Genomic DNA, 19,312 nt, shown 5'->3' with positions numbered 1-19,312 from the left:
ACCATCAAAACACTTCCCCCACAACTGTTCACTTTCCCACTGACAACATAAAGAGACAAAACCTGTGATTTTCAGTCAGTTTCACCACTTTAAAATAGTCTTTCGTCAGTTCTTAAGGAGAGGAGCCTCTTTTAGTACTCCTGTGGAGACATGGCCACAAGAAAACAGTTCTCTGGTGGCTCCCATGTCATGAATCCGCAGCTGCCCAGAAAACTCTGCAAACTGTGAAGTCCCTCCCTTTTGGGAGCTTTCCCACTAGCTGCGCTCATGGGCCATATCAGCTTATTTAGGGTACAGTTTAAGGATGACTGATCAAATATAAAACAAAGATTGTCTTCCTTTTTTTCTTCTTCCCTGGGCCAGAGGGCATCTCTTTCTCTCTTATCTTCCTGTGTTCAAAATTCTCCATTGGATCACTGTTAGATTGTCTTCCTTTTTTTCTTCCCTGGGGCAGAGGGCATCTCTTTCTCTCTTATCTTCCTGTGTTCAAAATTCTCCATTGGATCACTGTTATATCAGTCCACGGTTATCACTAGAACTTTGCATCCCCCTAAAAAGCATTCTATAATTTACAGAGATATTTTAGTCCATTCTCCATGGCCTCACAAGAGAAGTCCAGCCCAAACTAGGCAACTCCTCCACCCTTTCTCCTAACATAGGATTTTTACTCTCTCTTCACTGACTTCTGTCTCATGCTGTATCTCTCTGGCTCAATCACTCTGTCTTATTCTCTCACTCAGAAAAGGGTTAGTGCTTTGGAAGTCCCATCTGTCAAGGAAAGAGTTAGCATCTCGTCCGGGCCTGTAGATGGTTATGTGATCTCTGCCAGGCAGTGGCCACTCTGGCTGCACAGCTGTTGGATTTCAAAGCCATGCCGATTGGGGAGGCTCAGGAACACTGGCTAGGATCTCAGCAGCCAGGCTGGTGGATGCCTCCCCCCACCCCTCGGTCTCATGGGGTGGGCTCAGCCCAGCCCAGCCTGGGCTTGGAGTAGCTCCTGGGGGCCAGGGGGACATCTCCCTTGGTTTGGGCCAGCGGCGGGGCAGGCTTTGAAGTCAGCTAGACGTTAGTAGCTGCGGCCTCCCCTTCCCCTGCTGGCAGCTGATGGGGCCCGGAGGCCCGGCCGGCTCTGCAGAGCGGCTGCTGGGGCCTGGTTGTTACCTGCTCCTCAGGCTGGAAGGAAAAGGGCCTCTTCCCGTGATTTCTCCTATTTTTAACCCTGTGTGTTTCCACAGGCGTGTCACCTTTCTAATGGCTATATTGGCCGTCAATTTTCATGCCTAGTCACTGATTGGTTTTGCTGTACCTTCCTCAGAAGAATCACTTCCTTGCTAAACCACTACAGTCTGGCACAGAACTTTTTTCCCTCTGCAATTATCTTTAACAAAAGCTTTGGAGATAGGGAATAAAATGTAACCTTTGCTACAATGGACGACAAAATCAATAGAAAAAATGTAAAAAGGCCAAACCCGGTGATGAGTCATTGGAATTAGCAAAACTTGCTATAATACTGTTGAGGAGGACGTGCTCAGGAAAAACTCAGGATATTTTTATGGGATATAAATATGCGATTTGCAATACATTGGACATCAGTCTCCAGCACTCACTAACCAATTAATCTTGTATTTCAGAAATGTAAAGTTATGCTCTCGAAATGACTTTCTGTGTATGTTTCAGTGAACTTGTTCAGGAAAGAAGAGTGATCTAGAATAACTTAATTTGAAATTTATAAACACAGTGATCACAGCTGAGAGGTCAAAAGCATAAGAACAGTATTTATAAGCATGGTGCTAAGGATGTGCTTCCGTGGAATAATGAAATAAAATCCTATTGAAATATTCATGCTATTTCAAAAACTGAAGCACAAATGCTCACAGCTGATGCTTAGGTCAGTACCAACAAAATCACTTATCGGATGTTTGAAAAATTTAAACAGTACAAAAATAGACAACTAATTACTTTATTTAGATAGCACAAAGGTTATAGATACCTAAAAAAGAAGCAATTGTTTTATTTTATTATGCTTCTACTTTGGAACTAAAAAATAATACTATATCCAAACAACGTAAGGTTGTAAGCATGCTTGTATAGTGTTGTCATATACAAGGCATTAAATTTCATAAAAAGTATCACGAATTATCAACCATTCGAGAAAATTAGCTCTTCAGTAATTTAGGAGAATTTTACTCATTTACGTTCAAGCATTTTACTCAAGTACAGAAAAGAGTAATATGCCTGAAAAGAAATTATTTTTTTTATCAGGTAAGTTATTTATTTTCTAATGTTACTGCACAATAAAGCCTTTTCTGTTTTTTAAAATTCATTATATTTGCTTGAAGCAGCAATGAATCTCACTGCTTAGCTAAAAGCCACTCTTAAAGCCAGCCAACTAGTTTCACTGTTATTAGTACCTTGTGTAATGGAAGTCCATTGGTGATTTATCTACATTATGAATACACAGATTTTCAGTCCAAAACTTAGTTTTAGATAAATCAGTCTCATCTCTCCGTCAGGTATAACACTTCTTCTTACTACATTAAACTTTCGCAGATAGTCTTTTATATGTAAATGCATGTGTACTTCGGTATGTCTGTCTGCGTATCAATATAGATATATTATATAAATGGAGAGGGAATGCACATATTTGCAGAACACTTCTTATTTTCCCTTAAATAATATTACCAGAATGTTTTCTCCTGCATTAAAACACTAGAGTCTAAAACCAGAAATATGGCCTCAATGTCACCTGTGAGATAAATTTAGACATGTTCTTTTACTTAATTTCCAGTTATATATGATCCTAGAAGAGTAACACTGTGAATAAATCTGAGAAAGATGTTCTGAGAAGTGATTTCCAAATATGAAGAAAAAAGCTGACCCCATAAAATTGTTCTTGCAGTTGTTACTCTACAAATAAATACATATAAAGAAAAACTACCCACAATGTACAAAACTCTGAATGTAAGTATTCTATATACAAACTCACTACTAACCTTGGTTGAATGTATTATGCCTTAAGAGAGCAGGACATAGCTTTCCTTGTTGGTGATTAATTTCCTGAATTACTTCCCTTTGACCTGAATGCTTATATTAGTTTGTTATTATTATTGTTTTCATGCATATTTTCTTGGTGTTGTTTATTATACTGTGTATTTAAGGAATATATAACTGCTCCATATAAAGTAACACAATTAATATAAAAACACCTTCTTTTCCTCACTGCAGAAACAATATTATAAAAAGAAATATAAGTACTGTACACAGGAAATTTGAATCAGTGTTTCCACTAGGATACAGGAATAGACAATCCATGCAATATTCACTAGGTATCAGATGAAAACAGATGAATTCATTACAGGTAAAAACGGGACCCCTGAAGAAAATGCAGGGGAGAAAAATCAGCACAGTCTGTGACCTAGTTAAGCGTGAGTCGAAACATGGTGTCAAGAAAATGTGCTTAATCTCCAAAGCAGGAAAAGAGCCTGATGAGTTCAAAAGATCATGTCAGTGGCTTTGAGACCTTTAAAGAGCAGGACATGCACTGAGGATCACAATCTTTGTCTTTTCTTGAAGGAAAGGTTACATGAAATGGGTAGATTTATATGAGGGAAGAGAGGAAACACACAGAAGCTTTGGAAGACAAAAAATCTTAATATATGTTATTAAGTAAAAGAATGCCTCAGAAAATAAAGAAACCCAAACTTATCCCCATGCCCACATCCACCAGAGAAGAGAAAATGACTTTGGTTTTGATCATCTAAGATCCTTAGCTCATGTTGCAAGGCACTGCCCATCCACACGAAACTTTGCCTCACTAAACAGCCCCTTTGTTTTCCAGACCAATTCTTCAACTTTCCAAATTCAGTTTCAGGTCTGAAAAAGTCTCCCAAAGGTTTCTTTTGCTAGATAAATGTCAATGTAATACTTTAATGGGATAAACTATACTGATTTAGATGTTGCGTTATCTTCACCATAATAAACACTACAAATCTCTCTCTGCCGGCACCTAGGCACAGTTAGTCATACCATATAGTAGTGAATTACTGTCTGGGGGAAAAAAATTGGTTTGTACTTTTCTATCCTCTGCATTAGAAAAGTTAAGTACATCAATAGATTTCCTCTGTCATATTTATGTTTTTGCAAGTAACTTAAAATATTTTGGTTGTAACATAACTGTCTTCATGAAGTAAAAATGGATTCCTGAAACTATTAATAACTACAGTACTATATAAGTAAATAGCATAAGTTACCTGCTTGGTCTTTGAATATTTTTGATATGACGACAGGCACTTTGTGCTCAGCACCACCCTGTAAGAGATACATATTAACCATGAGATCTCACAACTGAAGTGGTCATACTGAAATTTAAAAGAAGAAAAGAGACATTACCCATACCTTTATGCTTAAGCCCAAGCCACCAACTGGTTGTCTACGAAGTGTAACAGTTCTGTGCTTTAAAAAATTGCAGAAAAAATAAATTTAGGTGAAAATACAATATCTGAATGAGCATAAAAGATGTTCCTAAGCTCTCATTTACTTTAAAAAAAATCTTAAAGGTAGTCTAGAATCTGAGTGATCAGTTCTGAAGTATCATTCAACATTAATTTACAGGCATTTAATTAATTCCTTATCACAGAGAGTAGAACTTGTAAGTTGTGTATTTAGATTTTAGTATGCTTTTCCATCTCTGAGGTGATATTCTTCCTGAACAGAAATTCGTACATACTTTTCCTTCGACAAATGAAAACTATATGAAGAGCTCAGATGTATGCATTTTCATAGCTATATTTGTTTTTATTTTTCAACCAAAAACGCCAATGTTTTCTAGTCTACGTCTTCAGATCTCTATGCAATTTTTTTTGCAGCACATGCTGAAAAAGTGTAGTGATAGTCTGCTTAAAATGTTTAATTTTTTTCATTTCAAGTTTAAGCGCATAAGGAAGATAAACCTTTATCAATATTTTTCTAGAGAAACATATCATATGTTTAACAGTGTGCTGAATTTGACATTTCAATAATGTGTAACTCATGGTGCCTGACAGCATAATAATAGCACTTCTTCTGTTGATGATAATTATACAGTTGATGGGAACTTTTTTGGATCATGCTGAACAGTAGTGGATAGAATGTCATCTTTGCAGTAATTCTTGAACATATAAGATTTTTTTTTTCTTTTTCTGTACATTAGAAATTGTATATAGGATTATTCATATATGTATACTTTCTGTCTGGGTGTTTTACAATTTCACTGATTTAGATAAATGTAATTTTTTATTTCAGTAGTTAAGACCATAATCTTATAATAAGAAGTTATTTTAATACATATAGCTCCTTTTTTTTTTTTTTTTTTGATAACACTCATCATGCTAGACATATGTTCATATTGACTCAGGGGAAAGTGAAACAAAATAAATCTGGAATTTCAGTTTCATTTTAGGTGGATAAAAATAATCCATATGCTAAAAAAACCCAAGAATCCTTTCATACATTTTCAAAATTGCTTCTGTTCCCAGGAATACTGTAATACACTAGTCTATGCTAAAAATGGAAATCTGCTGCATTTTGAACCTGGTACCTGACATATGAAAAAGTTCATATGATTCAATTTCAGCTGATAAAATTCAGTTTCTTTGAAATCTGTGCTAATGCAAATTTTTCATAGTTTTTTTTCTTCATTTGGAACTGCCTCAAAAGTTTTGATCAAAATTATCACACTTGCTGACAAATTTCAGATCTGATCTAAATCAGAATACATCCCTAACTTTGAATTCAGTGACTCATTCTCAAGAGCTGCTTTCCAGGAACTAATGGCTGTCTGCTTACTTAATTCTTGTTTTACTCCACCTATACTTACACCTTGAAAATATATTACCCTAATATATCCCATCACGAGGAGACAACAGAATAAATATTTCCACATTTACTTTAGCATGATCATACAACAAATAGAAAGCTGCTATGTGGATAGCTTTAGCTGTTTTATAAAAAAAGACAAGTAAGGTACTACTTATTTGCATCCTATACTTTGAAACAGAGCTAACATGCATTTTTATATCATTGATAGGTAGCCCTATGATGCAAACTACTTGCATAATATTGATATAATCTTGATATTTCTATTTTAAGAGTTCATAGCACTGCTTATTTCACATATTCAAATATTTCTATTAAAAGAAGATATTAAACTTGTACCTAAATGATTCCTACATAACAGCTTAGTAAAGACTACATTTAAAAAATGCAAAACCTTTCTTCCTTTCAAGATGTTCAAACTGCAAAGTAAAATGCTAAAAGTTGAGCATGATTACGTCATGATCAAGATCATTTACACAAATTTATTTCAATTCTATGATCACATATAATTTTCTATGACCAGAAGAGTATAACTTTCTTTTCCTATTTGGCTTTTCTAAGGAAACATTAACAGTTGCTGTCAGAAAAAGGACAGTCGGCTCAGTAGACTTTAGGTCTGAATCAGTCCTGAATTTGTTATGCAGGGGCAAAATTTCATGACTATGAAATTTGGATGAAACCCACAGTAGCTTTGCAAATAACTGTGAAAGAAAATTCTACTCCAAAACATCTTGCCAAAACTGAAATGCAATATTTGTGGGGAAATAAACAAACCTATCTTTTTGTGACATTAATGTCGTGCACATATGCAGCTGAAAACCCAATGTGTATGTCTTAGTCAAACATACTAACAACTTATTTCACTTTTTGGTTGCCTGCAGGCAAGACATAATTTTTCTTTCCAGATGAATTTATTTATGGTTTTAGAGTGAAGTGAGACAGACATTTGTATCAGTGTTAAAATAAATAAAAAATACAGTGCTATAGTTACTGTGTAATTTTTATTTCATTATAGGCAAGGAAAACTCTTTAGACAGTCTTACTAATTATCAATCTGAACAGCAAAGCTGAAATTAATTTTTTTTAAATTAAATTTTTTGCTTTTTAACTAACATTTTGTTTTGTTTTATTTTGTTCATCAGTATCTACAGTTTCTTGAAACTCTTTATTCTCATGGGTTCCAAAGCACTCAATGTACACTCTGTAATAATCACTCATTACAGGTGTGCTGCCAAGCAGAAGCAATTAGGTACCCCCCATGGCACAACAGCCTGTTTTGTTTCCTGTTTCTCGGAGATTAGAGGACAAAGTAGGACCCCACATAAAACTTCAGGATGCATTTGAATAGACAATAAGTAATAAAGTAAGACAGTAAGTAATAAAACTGTAATTGGCAGGGTACCAACATGAAATATTCCTTTCTTTTTGAGACCTTTTCTTGTTGCAAACTGACAACTGGTGAGGCAGAAAATTTCAGGAACTCCAAGAATGATGCCAGACAGGGAATATATTGTGGAACAGATAGAACAGAAAATTTTAACCATATAAGACGCAGACACCATTTAAAAGAAATATATGTCAACAACTGTACAGAGAAGAGACTACTTGGTAACGGGTGCAGTGCTGCTTATAACAGCTAAAATGAACACTACAGTTGAAAAAATTCTATATTTTTATTAGCTGCAAACTGAATGACACTTTCAAATGTAATGGGGAGAACTATATGGTCAAATACCTGTCTTTTAGATATGAGATAGCTCTACACAGAAGGCTTACTAGATTCTGTTAAAAACCCGAATAACTTAATAGAAAAGTTTATCTCTGGGAAGGTATTTTATGTCTTGGTATTTGCTCATATGAAGTGGTATGACTGAAGCTTAATGGGCAATATGAGAAGGTAATTGCAGTGCTTATTTCTGTTGCTGTGTTTTAGGAAGACTTTTTATCCACCTGCCAATGCCTACTTAATATGTCATTATTACCATTATAACCATTATTGTAAACACCCAGGACTGGTACTTGTGGTAAAGGATGTCTCATTAGAAAAAGGTATTCCATCCATCTATCTATCTATCTATCTATCTATCTATCTATCTATCTATCTATCTATCTATCTACCTACCTACCTACCTACCTCCCTACCTCCCTACCTCCCTACCTCCCTACCTCCCTACCTACCTACCTATCTATCTATCTTAGTAATGCACTATGGGGATTTAAGAAGGCAATTCTGCTTGAAGCACTCCAAAATCATTGATATAAAGAGAAGTTTTTGAAAAAGACTCTGTATGTACAATATTTTACTTTTCTGTTCCAGTCTGCATGAGAATATTAGTGAATACATATATTTTTTTCCAAGCATCAAACTGAAGTACATAGCAGAAAAGGCTGGAGCACTTGACACAGACCATGTTCTTCAGGTTTTGTAGAAGCTATTCTAAGAAACAAGCCCATTCACAATGGCTAGGACAGGTTTATAAGAAGTCAGTTTGTCCTGGTTTCACTTGGGAGTTAGTTTTCTTTATAAAACTTAACATACCAGCCGTATATTCCTTTTCTTAGCAACCCTTGAAGGTACCACATGGAATTGACGAGATAGGAAATGACTGAAGAAACAGATCTCGTAAGAATGTGAGACCCAGTAAAATGTTTCATAAAAGGCAGACATCCTGCTGGTTGCTACATATCCCAAAAGAAGAAAAGAGGATGTGGTGAACAAGGATATGCTGAAATTCTTCAGGAAATTTTCTCCTCAAGATGGGGAGTTCCCATGAGGAGGGTTTTCTCAGCTCACACCCACCACCTCTCCACACCTCGAGCTTCCTCAGCAAATTGTTCAACATGTATTTAGCATTTTGCCAAAAAGATATTTCCACTTCTGCTCATACAACCCTCACTTCTCACTCAATGGTAGCAAAATTCCACCTACCCAGTGGCTGCAGGTTGCCGTGGGCCTACTGGCTGACTGTCGCAGGATGTCCACCCCCTTCCTCTCTACCACAGAGGGCTGGTGCATACAGAAGAGATAACTCAAGGGCCGAAAGGCCCAGCAAGGGGTCATCTCTGGCACCAAAAGGGCTCAGACCTCAGCTAAGAATCAACATCTTAGTCTGGAGAACAGATGTGGGAAGAGATGAAAGAAATATTCTTTACTAAGAGACATTGTTTTACAAACTATAAAAGACACACAAGTTATCACAGAGGCAGAAGCCTTTTACACCCTGAAGCGTTTGAGACCTCCCCCCCGGAGCTGGGAAGCAATTCCATGGTTACTTCCCTCTGGGGATTGAGGGAAAGGATCTCGATGTGCCCCAATTGGACACAACTGGATGGTAAGATATATTGAATCCTAAGTTATATTATTTCTTCGGTAGCTGTAACATTAATAGGTACCTTTAACTGGTATACCTACTACTAGTTTCCCTTTTTATCCTTATTCCTGTGTAGTATTACTTTAAGTCTTACATCTGTTAGTTTTTTGGCTGTTAAATACATAATTCATTCTATAACAGACTGAATCAGCTGTTATTAAAGAACTTGCAAACAAGAGTGGGTATTGAGGTGCTGGCCGCCTCAATAAAGCTACTGCCTGCTGCCAGAGGCCTGGGCAAAAGGCAAGGACTTATCTAAACCCCCACATCCATTCATAACATTGACTTTCTTTGCAGAAACATAGATTTAAAAGTACAGTTGGGGCTGCTTTTGCCAAAATTATTTCCAGATGGAATTAAAAAGAAACACCATACTAAGGAGAGCATGTACGTGCAGTACGCTAACAAAAGAGGGTGCTAGATTAAGGTTAACCACTAAGTCTAACAATATAGGTACCTACATGACAAGGCTAGAACTGTTGGAAAAGATGAGACAGGAAAAGCTTACAGATATGATTGCCTGGCAAGAGATTCTAAAAATATAAAACCTGTGAGTGAAATAGAAATGAAAGGTAGCTTTGAGATGTAGGCATGGCAGGCAGGAAGACAGTGATCAGCTGGAGATGGGTTGAGTGATAGCAAACAAAGGGACACCAAAGGACCCAAGGGAGCAGCCCTGCCAAGGTATCAGGGAAAAGGTAGATAAGAAAGTAGTCTTTAGAGTTTAGAATACAGAATGATACAGTAATATAGCAGTTCTCAAAGGCTGTATGCAAAGTCTGTAGGCTTTGTACCTCGCGTTGTATCAACCGTCAGTGACCGATGGTCACTGTAAATTAGAATATTCAACACAAAAGGAGATATAATGTATTGTAACAAGGACCTAGCTCTCTTACCCTCGCTCTCTTACCCTTGCTCTTACCTCCTGCCCTTGCTCCTGCCCTCCCTCTCTTTCCCTCTCCCTTTGGGACACCCCTGCAGCTGAGGCTGGTGGCTGAAGGCAAGGCCCTTTTACCTACGACCCATGCAATAAAACCATGTGTTCTAAGAGTGTCTCAGGTCTCCAGAGAACTCTCTCCCTGCAGTCAACGGTTGCTCCTACATAGAACCACACAGCCTTATGAAAATGTGATATATATATATCATACAGCACACCAGATGAACTGCAATGCCAACACCTGGGACTGGAACAGAGACTCCTTCTATCAGTATATGGCAGTCAGGTTCAAAGAATACTTGACTATAACACAGAAAGCACTGAATTTTGATTGCTGCTTTTTTCCTTACTGCTGTTACTACTTATGTATATCCTGAGTATACATAAATCTTAAAAATGAGTGCAGCATGTCACACAGTTAGCCACAGTCTGACTGAACATGCCACGTCTGCATTTCCACAAGTCCTTAATACTCTCCCCTCAGGGAGCTGTAACCATAAGCATCGTATAATTAACCAGATAAACAACCAAAGAATGCTTTGAAAAGTAATGAAGCAGCTTTTCTTTAAAACTACACTGGGAGGGGGAGGGGTCTGAATTAACAAACTTTATTATAAGTAGGATTTGCTATGGTTGGTCAATAATGTCTGGTTTCCAGGAAAAAGCTCTTTATTCATGGGTATCTGTATAAACTTTAGTTCCAAGTCTGGATAATTTTTAAAAGCCTTCCATATTATTAGAAACAATTTCACTGTTTAAAAAGACAGTGTAACTCATTATGCAGAAAAAAATATTGAGACAATGTAAATGTAAGTCAAGAAAACTTCAAGAAAGAGAGGGAAATACTCAAATTAGTCCTCTGTGGTAACATTATGTTTTATTCTCCACTTCCATGAAGTGAAAGCAAGATATAATAAGGAACAGGTAAACAAAAATCAAAATATTATTTTGAATGGGAGAGTTTTGAAGCTTAAATTCTTGCACTGCACTGGTTCTCACCCTTTCCTAAAAGGACAGGAAGAATGCAGTAAAAATTGACTGAGGCATGTCAGGTTTTTTTTGTAAAATCAAAAGCAGATCTTTTCATGTGCTAAAAAAAGACCTGGGACATCTGCAGATTAAATACAGTAACCTTTTTATCAGTTTATATCATTATCTTATTATAAATTTTACCTTATCTCGTTACTGTAGATACAAGTTGGTGGGTTTTAGTTTGTTTGTTTGGGGTTTTTTTGTGGGCAGTTTGGGGGTTCTTTTTGAGGGGAAAGTAGATTTTCTTGGTGAATTTCTGTGGAGTTTTTTAGACAAAAATGAAGTCACTCATTTTACTTACAAAGCTAGCCAAGCTAAAGGAGGATTATACAACAAAAAAACAAAAGCAAAACAACAAAAAACTCCAAACAATTTTTCTCTCAAGTGTACAAAGAAAAAGCATTAGAGGCAACAGTCACAACTTGCAACAAAGGCAATTCCAACTGAATATAAAAATAGGAAAGAATTTCACATGGTTAAGTATCAAGAGCTGCCCAGAGAGCTGGAGATATTCTAAATATGAATGGACAAAGCCTTCAACAACCTGGAAGTTATCACCATTTTCAGCAGTGGGTTGAATTAGATAAACTCAAGAGGTCCCTTTCAAAATAAATAATTACATGATCTGTTCTAGTTAAGATGACTGACAAAGTCCATGGCGTTTTATTCCTCTGAGGGAAGGAATCATATTAATGTGTCTGAATGAAACACAGGCTCAGTATGACTTCAGAATAATCCTCAGGTGCTTCTACACTGAGTTGTCAAATACTCAGTTTGGAACAGGAGCTTTTTTGGCAAGTGGTGTGAAAAGACACCAGACTCTCTTCTAGGAGACAAATTACATCAATACAGATCATCTACAATATGTATTTCCAGAGTTACTAATAACATATATATGGGGCCTGTGTCAATATATGATAATACCTTTTCTATTAAAAATTAGCTGATTACTTACAATTAAAAAGGCATCCTGTAACAACAAATTATAGCTAAATCCTGCCAAAATACAGCTTTTGTCTGAGTAATGCCAATCTGCATTCAACTTTTCACAGCATTTCACAGGTTGACTATAGTGAAGATGAACAACAGAGGTTGAATCCATCAATATCCCAAATACTGACACTGGAAAGCCTCATGCTTCCATCACAATCAGTTTGCTCCTAACTGTTAAGAGTTTTAAACTGCTACGAAGCCTCTCCCAATGTCTAAGCTACAATTTACCAGTTCTGACACTGTCATAGTTTGAAGTGTAATAGATTTATTGAAATTTCAATTAAAGGACACATATTTTTATGTATATGTGTGACTTATCAAAGTTGTGATGCCTTTCTTTTATCTTGTTGGTATGAGTACTCACCCTTAGCTGGACTCTTTCCACATTTCAGGAAGAGATTTTTTTTCAAGGATATTCAAAGTGTCCTTTGCATTCCTCTGTTCTATTTGTCAGCCTTTCTTTTAAGCTACTTATTCTGTCTATCTTTAATAATAAAGGTTTTTTGTTATGCTAAGAAATACTCATATTGATTTTGTGATGCAAAGTTCTATCTGTTCTCAGAGTGGCAGCAAGATAAGCATATGATCTGTCACAATAAAGTTCCTAAGGAATTACTTGATAGCTATCTTTTAAGTATCTAGGTCAGCTTTCCAGAGCATGGAAAACAAATAACAAACGGTTAAATAATGTATTTTCTCCATACAGTGATCTTAGTTTCAAAAGGAAGACTCTTAATAATTCACTTGATGCTTGAAAAAAGATTAAAAAAAAAGATAGAAATTTTTCATTATTATCTTTAAAAAAAAAAAAAATTGGACTAAAGTACCACACCATCAATGGTAGAACAGTCACTGGGAAAACTGCAATATTAGAAGTTCTTGAGACAGAAATTTCCTTGGGTTAAAAAGACCCACAACTTTTAGATTTTTTTTCAGATCTGTTCTCTAGAAGTTTTCTAAAATAACATTCTTCTGTGTCCTTACTAGCGTCTGAGTTATAAAAGAAAACGCATAGAAATCTCATCAGGGATTTAAACAGTATTTTCAGACACTTTTTCTATTTTTTTAATCAACAAAACAACTAATCTTGCTGCTTTTCTTCCTTATTCACCAACTTTGCTTCATTCTAAGACACAGCTTGTGAAGCTGGAACATTGAGTATCCAGCATGCAAAAGATTTTGTTATACCAATTCTATTAGACTCAAAGAAGCCTCTTCCTCTTCCAACCAAGATGCCATCCACCTGCATTCAAAACCGCCTTGCCTGACCCCTGACCAATTCAGCTCTGTGAGAAGAACCAATTTGGATAAAAAAGGAAGAATTTCTGTTCTGTTTCTTACAAAAATAAAATACAAAATAAAAGAAAGAAAATGCTTATGAAAAGAGGAGAGGCATAAAACTGTGGACTGTCAACAGGAGAAGGATGAAAACCAAAGAATTTAAGGATGTAAGAAATTAATTTTAGCAGGTAAAGTGAGAAAGAGTTAAAATACAATAGAACCTCCATGAAGTATAAAGTTTAAAAATCAATGCCTTCCTGTTTCTGCTTTAGCTAAAATGGATCTCTCCCTGTCTGTAATATAATTAATTTATTTCTGTGAGTATTGTTAAACTTTAAATCTGGTGGGAAAAATATCTTCTGATAAAAATACTCGGCAGATAGGGAAAACTTTCTATTTATTTTCAATTCACCATTTCTGTCAATACCTTTGTGCTTGGATTCTATGAGCGTGCACCAATTCAGAGAATCACAGAATGAGTCACAGAATGAGTTTGGAAGGAACCACAGAGGGTCATCTGGTCCAACCTCTGCTCAAGCAGGGTCATCCTAGAGCACATGGCACAGGATTGTGTCCTGACTGTTCTTGAATATCTCCAGTGAAGGAGACTCCACAGCATCTCTGGACAACCTGTTCCAGTGCTCGGTTACCTGTCCATGAGGATACTGTGAGAGACAGTGTCAAAAGCCTTACTGAAGTCCAACTGTTTTCATCCAGATAGCTGTTTCATCACAGAGGACAGCTCCACCACTGTGACTCTGATGCACCCACACATTCTCCTTCATCCTTAAAATCTGAACACCCCAAACATAACACCAAGTCATGAAGACTTGCTTAGAACACTAGAATTTGCCAAGTCTGAAGATATGAAATGTGACTTGATGGAATGATTGCGTGTTTAGCACATAAATATAAATTATGCAAATATTTATAAATAGTTACATACAATTATGAATGTAAGATTATATAAAAACGCACTGCAAAATATTACTCATATAATTAGCTCCAAATCCAGAAGGATTTTAGAGGTACTTAAAAACAGCTTGCCTACTGTGAAAAAATTAAATATCAAAAAAAACCAGCTGAGTTTACATTATTTTTTCTATATACACCTTGAATTTCAAAATTCAAGGTGTATACAGAAAAACATGTTTTTCTCTCATTACTCTCTCATCCAAGTCCAAGATTGCAAGAAGTGAAATGGGCTGAACTGTCATTAAATTACAGTAAGCCAGGTATAAAATATCTCATCAAACGTGAAGCTTTCTCAATGCTTAAAAGTAGCACTTAATGAATGGCAGATTACAAAATATGAAACAGGAATTGACCTGGATGATGGTAGTAAAAGGGATTTTATAGCAAGAGTCTTTTATCCTTGGGTATAATCTCTATTGCTGAAAGTCCAACTCATCACAGTAGCTCCAGTGATCACTGATGTCTTTGCCAGTCCTCAGTGTAGCATTCAGAAGTACACCAGACAAGCAGAGCTAAGCACGCACAGCTCCAAATCCCGTCCTCGGTTTTCCTCAGGATTAATGAACTTGTCAGTAAAAGGGAGCCTGGAAGCAAATGCATCTCACAAATGCTGTCCCATGTAAGTAGCTGGAGAAAAAAGTATTACCACAAGTAGAAACAGAACTTTTGTTTTCAACAGTTTTCCATTCAAATATCCCACCTAAGAGGAAAAGTCATTCTACACCCAGTTTTTTTCTCCTCCCATGCATTTGAGGTGAGTACAAAAAGAAGGCAAAAGTTATTTCTATTTTTGTTGCAAATGGACCAGTTTGATGAATGTCTATGTGTAAAATAAAGATTTACTACGAATTCCTGAGAATGAAAAAGTACAGAGAAAGGAGAATTAATCAGTGAGACAATGTGATCGTTTATGACCGCTATAGCATTAACTTTCAGGTTACAATTTTCTATTAATATTTTGAATCATACAGAACAGGGATTGAAAACTATTCTCTTTAACCACTTGAAATATAAAGCATTTATCTCTGCAGTTTCTGTCATGCAACTGTAATTGTAAAACTTACCAAACTCAGTGCTAGAGAACTACCAGCTATTTCAGCCTGATTTGAAATTCTGCTTTTGAGTTCCTATGTACTAGAAATTTATATACGGTAAAAAAACCCAGTGTTTATCTCCATGTTACACTCAATTTGCATTCATATTAAATGCTAGTTGTTCAGAAGTTTTTATTTGGTTCAAAGTATAATGCAGAAAAAGTGAATATGGCCATGAAGACAGTTTAATCCATTTTTCCCATTAGAGTCTGACAACAGAATCCTGTGAGGACTGCAGATAACACTTTCAGAAAGGGACCTTCGGGATATCTTGTAAGGGACACAGAAAAACAGATCAGACCCTTAAAATTCAGTTTTCAGAGTCTTCAGCAAGAAAACTTAGGGAAAATAAGGACAATGTTAACAATGTTTTCCAGGAAAGGGCAGCTCGGCAGGACTGCCCACTCTTATTTCTCAGTAGTATGAGGTAGGAGAAATCCTTTCTGAATGGGTGTCCATACCTAGAGGCAATACTTTGCAACTCTAACCTAACTTATCATCTGAATTATACTTGAAATTCACTTACTTTTACACATTAACATTACATCTACAACCAAGAAAAACTGTCTTTCTTTGCCACAGTCCTGGGAAGCACTTCTTTCTAGGCTCTACCCATTACCGCGATCACTACTGATGATGAAATACAACCAAGGAACTTGGACTCGTTTTGTATGCAGTGGCTGCAAATCCCAGCTATGCCTCCTCTGCAAGATCTATTACTTTCCAGAACTTATTTCAAAATTCAATTCCTTAAATATTATCAAAGCTTGTTTCCCTACCCTTCCATCAGGAAATACTATTTAGGGTATCCATAAAATATAGGAGTAAAAGGCATCAAAATCAACCCAAATCTTGATACTAAAAGGAAGAGGCAGACTTGGATTGTTCAGGGTGGATTTTTGTACTGCTTTAGGCTGGAGTTTGAGAAAGTTGGGTGAGGGATGTCCTGCTGTATTTTGGGTGTTGATCAACACATACACAGATTTGATAAAGTATTTTCTCAGATGCAACTAGCTTGTGTTGATTCAATCAAGAAATAACCTATGACTATGTAGGATAGAATTTTTAATCTTTTTCCATGAAATTCATACACAAGGCATTTAAACACCATCGAGTCCATAGCAGTCATGTATAATTATATGCACAGACACAATATACTGAAGTCTCATCATATTTTACTATGACTCTTGCAGCTGGTTTGCATACAACTTATCAGCATTAACAGCAATGGCTGGTTAAAAAAAAAAAAAAAAAAAAAAAAAAAAAAAAAAAAAAAAAAAGAGCTTTGTTTTTTTTCATGCTTCTCAGTGAAGCAGAAAGTATATGCAAAGCTGATGAATGAGGCTTATACTTATCTCAGCAAACCAACCAGAAGTGGACATGCCTGTCACTGATCAACCTTTTCAAACATTTTAAAGAGCAAGTCATGTTCCACAGAATTCCACGGACAAATACATAATGTTTTGAATTGCTAAAAGCTATTTCAAATTATTTTTTATGTGTGATATTAAACCATTTATACAAATACTTACTGCAGCAGGCATGAAATATTTACATATTATAGAGGCAGACTTTCTAACATATTCACATATACACACACAGGCACCCATTATATGCTTTTTTGCTTCTAATTCTTAGCAGAGTATCACAAACCCACTTGATGTCCCCAGGTGCCAGATTTTAAGTTTACATGACATATGCCATACAACAAGATAGAAACACTCTCCCTTGGCCCCCGCTGAGGAGGCTGCCATGAACTGTGCAGGCTAAGAAACACCAGCAAGTTCACTAAGTTGATTTTACTCAGTTAAACTAAGTATGTGTATTCCAAACTCAAGAATACTGTTTCACTGTTTATATGAGGAAATTAAATACATTACTTAGGGATGCTGATAACCTAGACACCCTTGCAATACTGCTTATGCAAAATGCCACCAGTTTATCTAGTGACATTACCAAATGGTCACACAGAAGATTCCTCTATAGCTTAGAGGCACCACAGCCTTTGAAAATGCAGTATAACTGAATTTTGGTTTAAAAAAACACCACATACATGCTGGCACTGATTATGCTCCATCTGTGCCTCAAAGAGAATTACAGTGAAATAAGTGCCCGTCAACTGTTCTCTCAGTCAGCTCAATGCCCTTGAACAGACATCCTGCCTGATACAGAAATGAAGAAAACTCTGCTGTTTCAGTTTACTCTTCAAATGCTTTCCCTGGGAAATAGTTTTTCCTTTTCTCCTTTAATTTAATAGCCCAGCAATGTTTTGTGGAAGAATGCTTTAATTTTGGTATTTATAGATGATTTTGCTTCTGTTAAGATTATAAAGGTCACAATAAAGTATGTATAGCACTGGTCAAAAATGCTGTTTTTACTCTTTTGAATATAGGTAAGCACAGAAGACCCAACAACTGAGAATTACTTGTATTTCCACTACCCAATAAAATCTCTAGCACTCCAATACAATAAGCTGACCTCTGCAAAAGACATTACAGTGCACAGTCAAAAGCACAGAGATATAGAAGCACTTACATTTGCACTGTGATCACTTCCACTAACACAGACGACATCTTGTTTTTGAATTGTTAATACCTCTTTTGTAAGCTTCAGTCGGATGTCATAAGCATTTTCAGATACTTCATCATATAACAATGCAATACCAGTTTTAGTCTGCAAAAAAGAAAGGCATACACAAAAATTTAGGAATATGAACATTTCATAATGGTGAAGAACAAGCTCTGTCCCATTTAATAAATAAAAAGTATACAAATGAGCAATATTTACAGAAAATGGAAAACTGGTCTGCTTTTCAGTCTTCAAATGGATTAAACAAAAAAGGCCTCTTTTGTACTGGAAAATACAGGCTAAGTGGTCTTTGAAGCAGACATTAATATGCAAAGAGTAAAAAAATTACAAAAATTTATCCATTGTACTCTTCCAGAAAGAAGCACTGCCAATCAATAATGTCCTTTATATGACTTTATTTATACAAAGACTTACTAAAATGTATTAGAAACAGACAGGTATGTTTAAATGTATGTGAACACATTTTCCATTTTTGGCAAGAAGTGGGGAAGTGAAATATTGTTCCTGTCTTAAAGATGTTTGTTCCACTCTGTCAGAAAAAAAACAGTACTGTTCATAAAAGTTGCCATTAAGATACAGAGTTCAGTTACAGTAGAAAACTATGTTTTCACATAGTAAATCATGCAACTAAACCCTGTTGTTACAGACTTTATTTTGTTTAGGATAAGATGAACATACATTTCTTAAGTTACATCATCACTGGACTAGTAACTTGTAAACCCCATAGGATAGTCAACTATTTGGTATAAACAATGTTTTCTACATAAGTAGTAGAAAAAACCCTTTATTTTAGTTTCTGGTTTATTCACTTAAATTTCCCACTAACATTCAGTCAGATATTTCCTTAAACAAAATCTGTGTTATTAGAACTGCTTATAGCTATTTGTTAAAATATGCAGACAAATGAAATTTCAGATCTTTACATTCACTGCTCAGAAGAAAAAAAACACCTGTTCTGAGTGTTCCTATTTAAAAGTACTACTTGTTTATTGATTTATAATGTATATTACAGCATCATCACAGCACTGTATGTTATGCAAGTGAAGAAAAATAAAGCATGATTTAAGTTTTAGCTGCAGTATTTGTTTTTAAAAGATTTAATATCAAGTCGTTTATCTATGTTTTCTTAAATAGCAGACTGTATAAAAAAGAGTAAAGAAATTAAAGAAGAAACATGTCCTGTGCAC

At 35.9% G+C, this 19,312-nt stretch overlaps 1 protein-coding gene across 1 annotated transcript in view; it reads right to left on the bottom strand.

The window, feature by feature from the left end:
* Window positions 1-19,312, bottom strand: part of SNTG2 (syntrophin gamma 2) — a 219,053-nt gene that overhangs the window by 107,450 nt on the left and 92,291 nt on the right. Inside the window, exons 2-4 of the mRNA XM_066179844.1 lie at window positions 18,072-18,209; window positions 4,396-4,452; window positions 4,251-4,308 (exon numbers count right to left, since the gene is read on the bottom strand). Of these exons, the coding sequence (XP_066035941.1) occupies window positions 4,251-4,308; window positions 4,396-4,452; window positions 18,072-18,209 (253 nt within the window). The remainder of the gene's footprint in view (window positions 1-4,250; window positions 4,309-4,395; window positions 4,453-18,071; window positions 18,210-19,312) is intronic.

This window comes from Chamaea fasciata, unplaced genomic scaffold, assembly GCF_029207755.1.
Source record: "Chamaea fasciata isolate MVZ Bird 193981 ecotype frontalis unplaced genomic scaffold, bChaFas1.0.hap1 SCAF_3, whole genome shotgun sequence".
In the NCBI taxonomy this organism is placed as follows: domain Eukaryota; kingdom Metazoa; phylum Chordata; class Aves; order Passeriformes; family Sylviidae; genus Chamaea; species Chamaea fasciata.
This window is presented reverse-complemented; position numbering and strand designations above follow the sequence as displayed.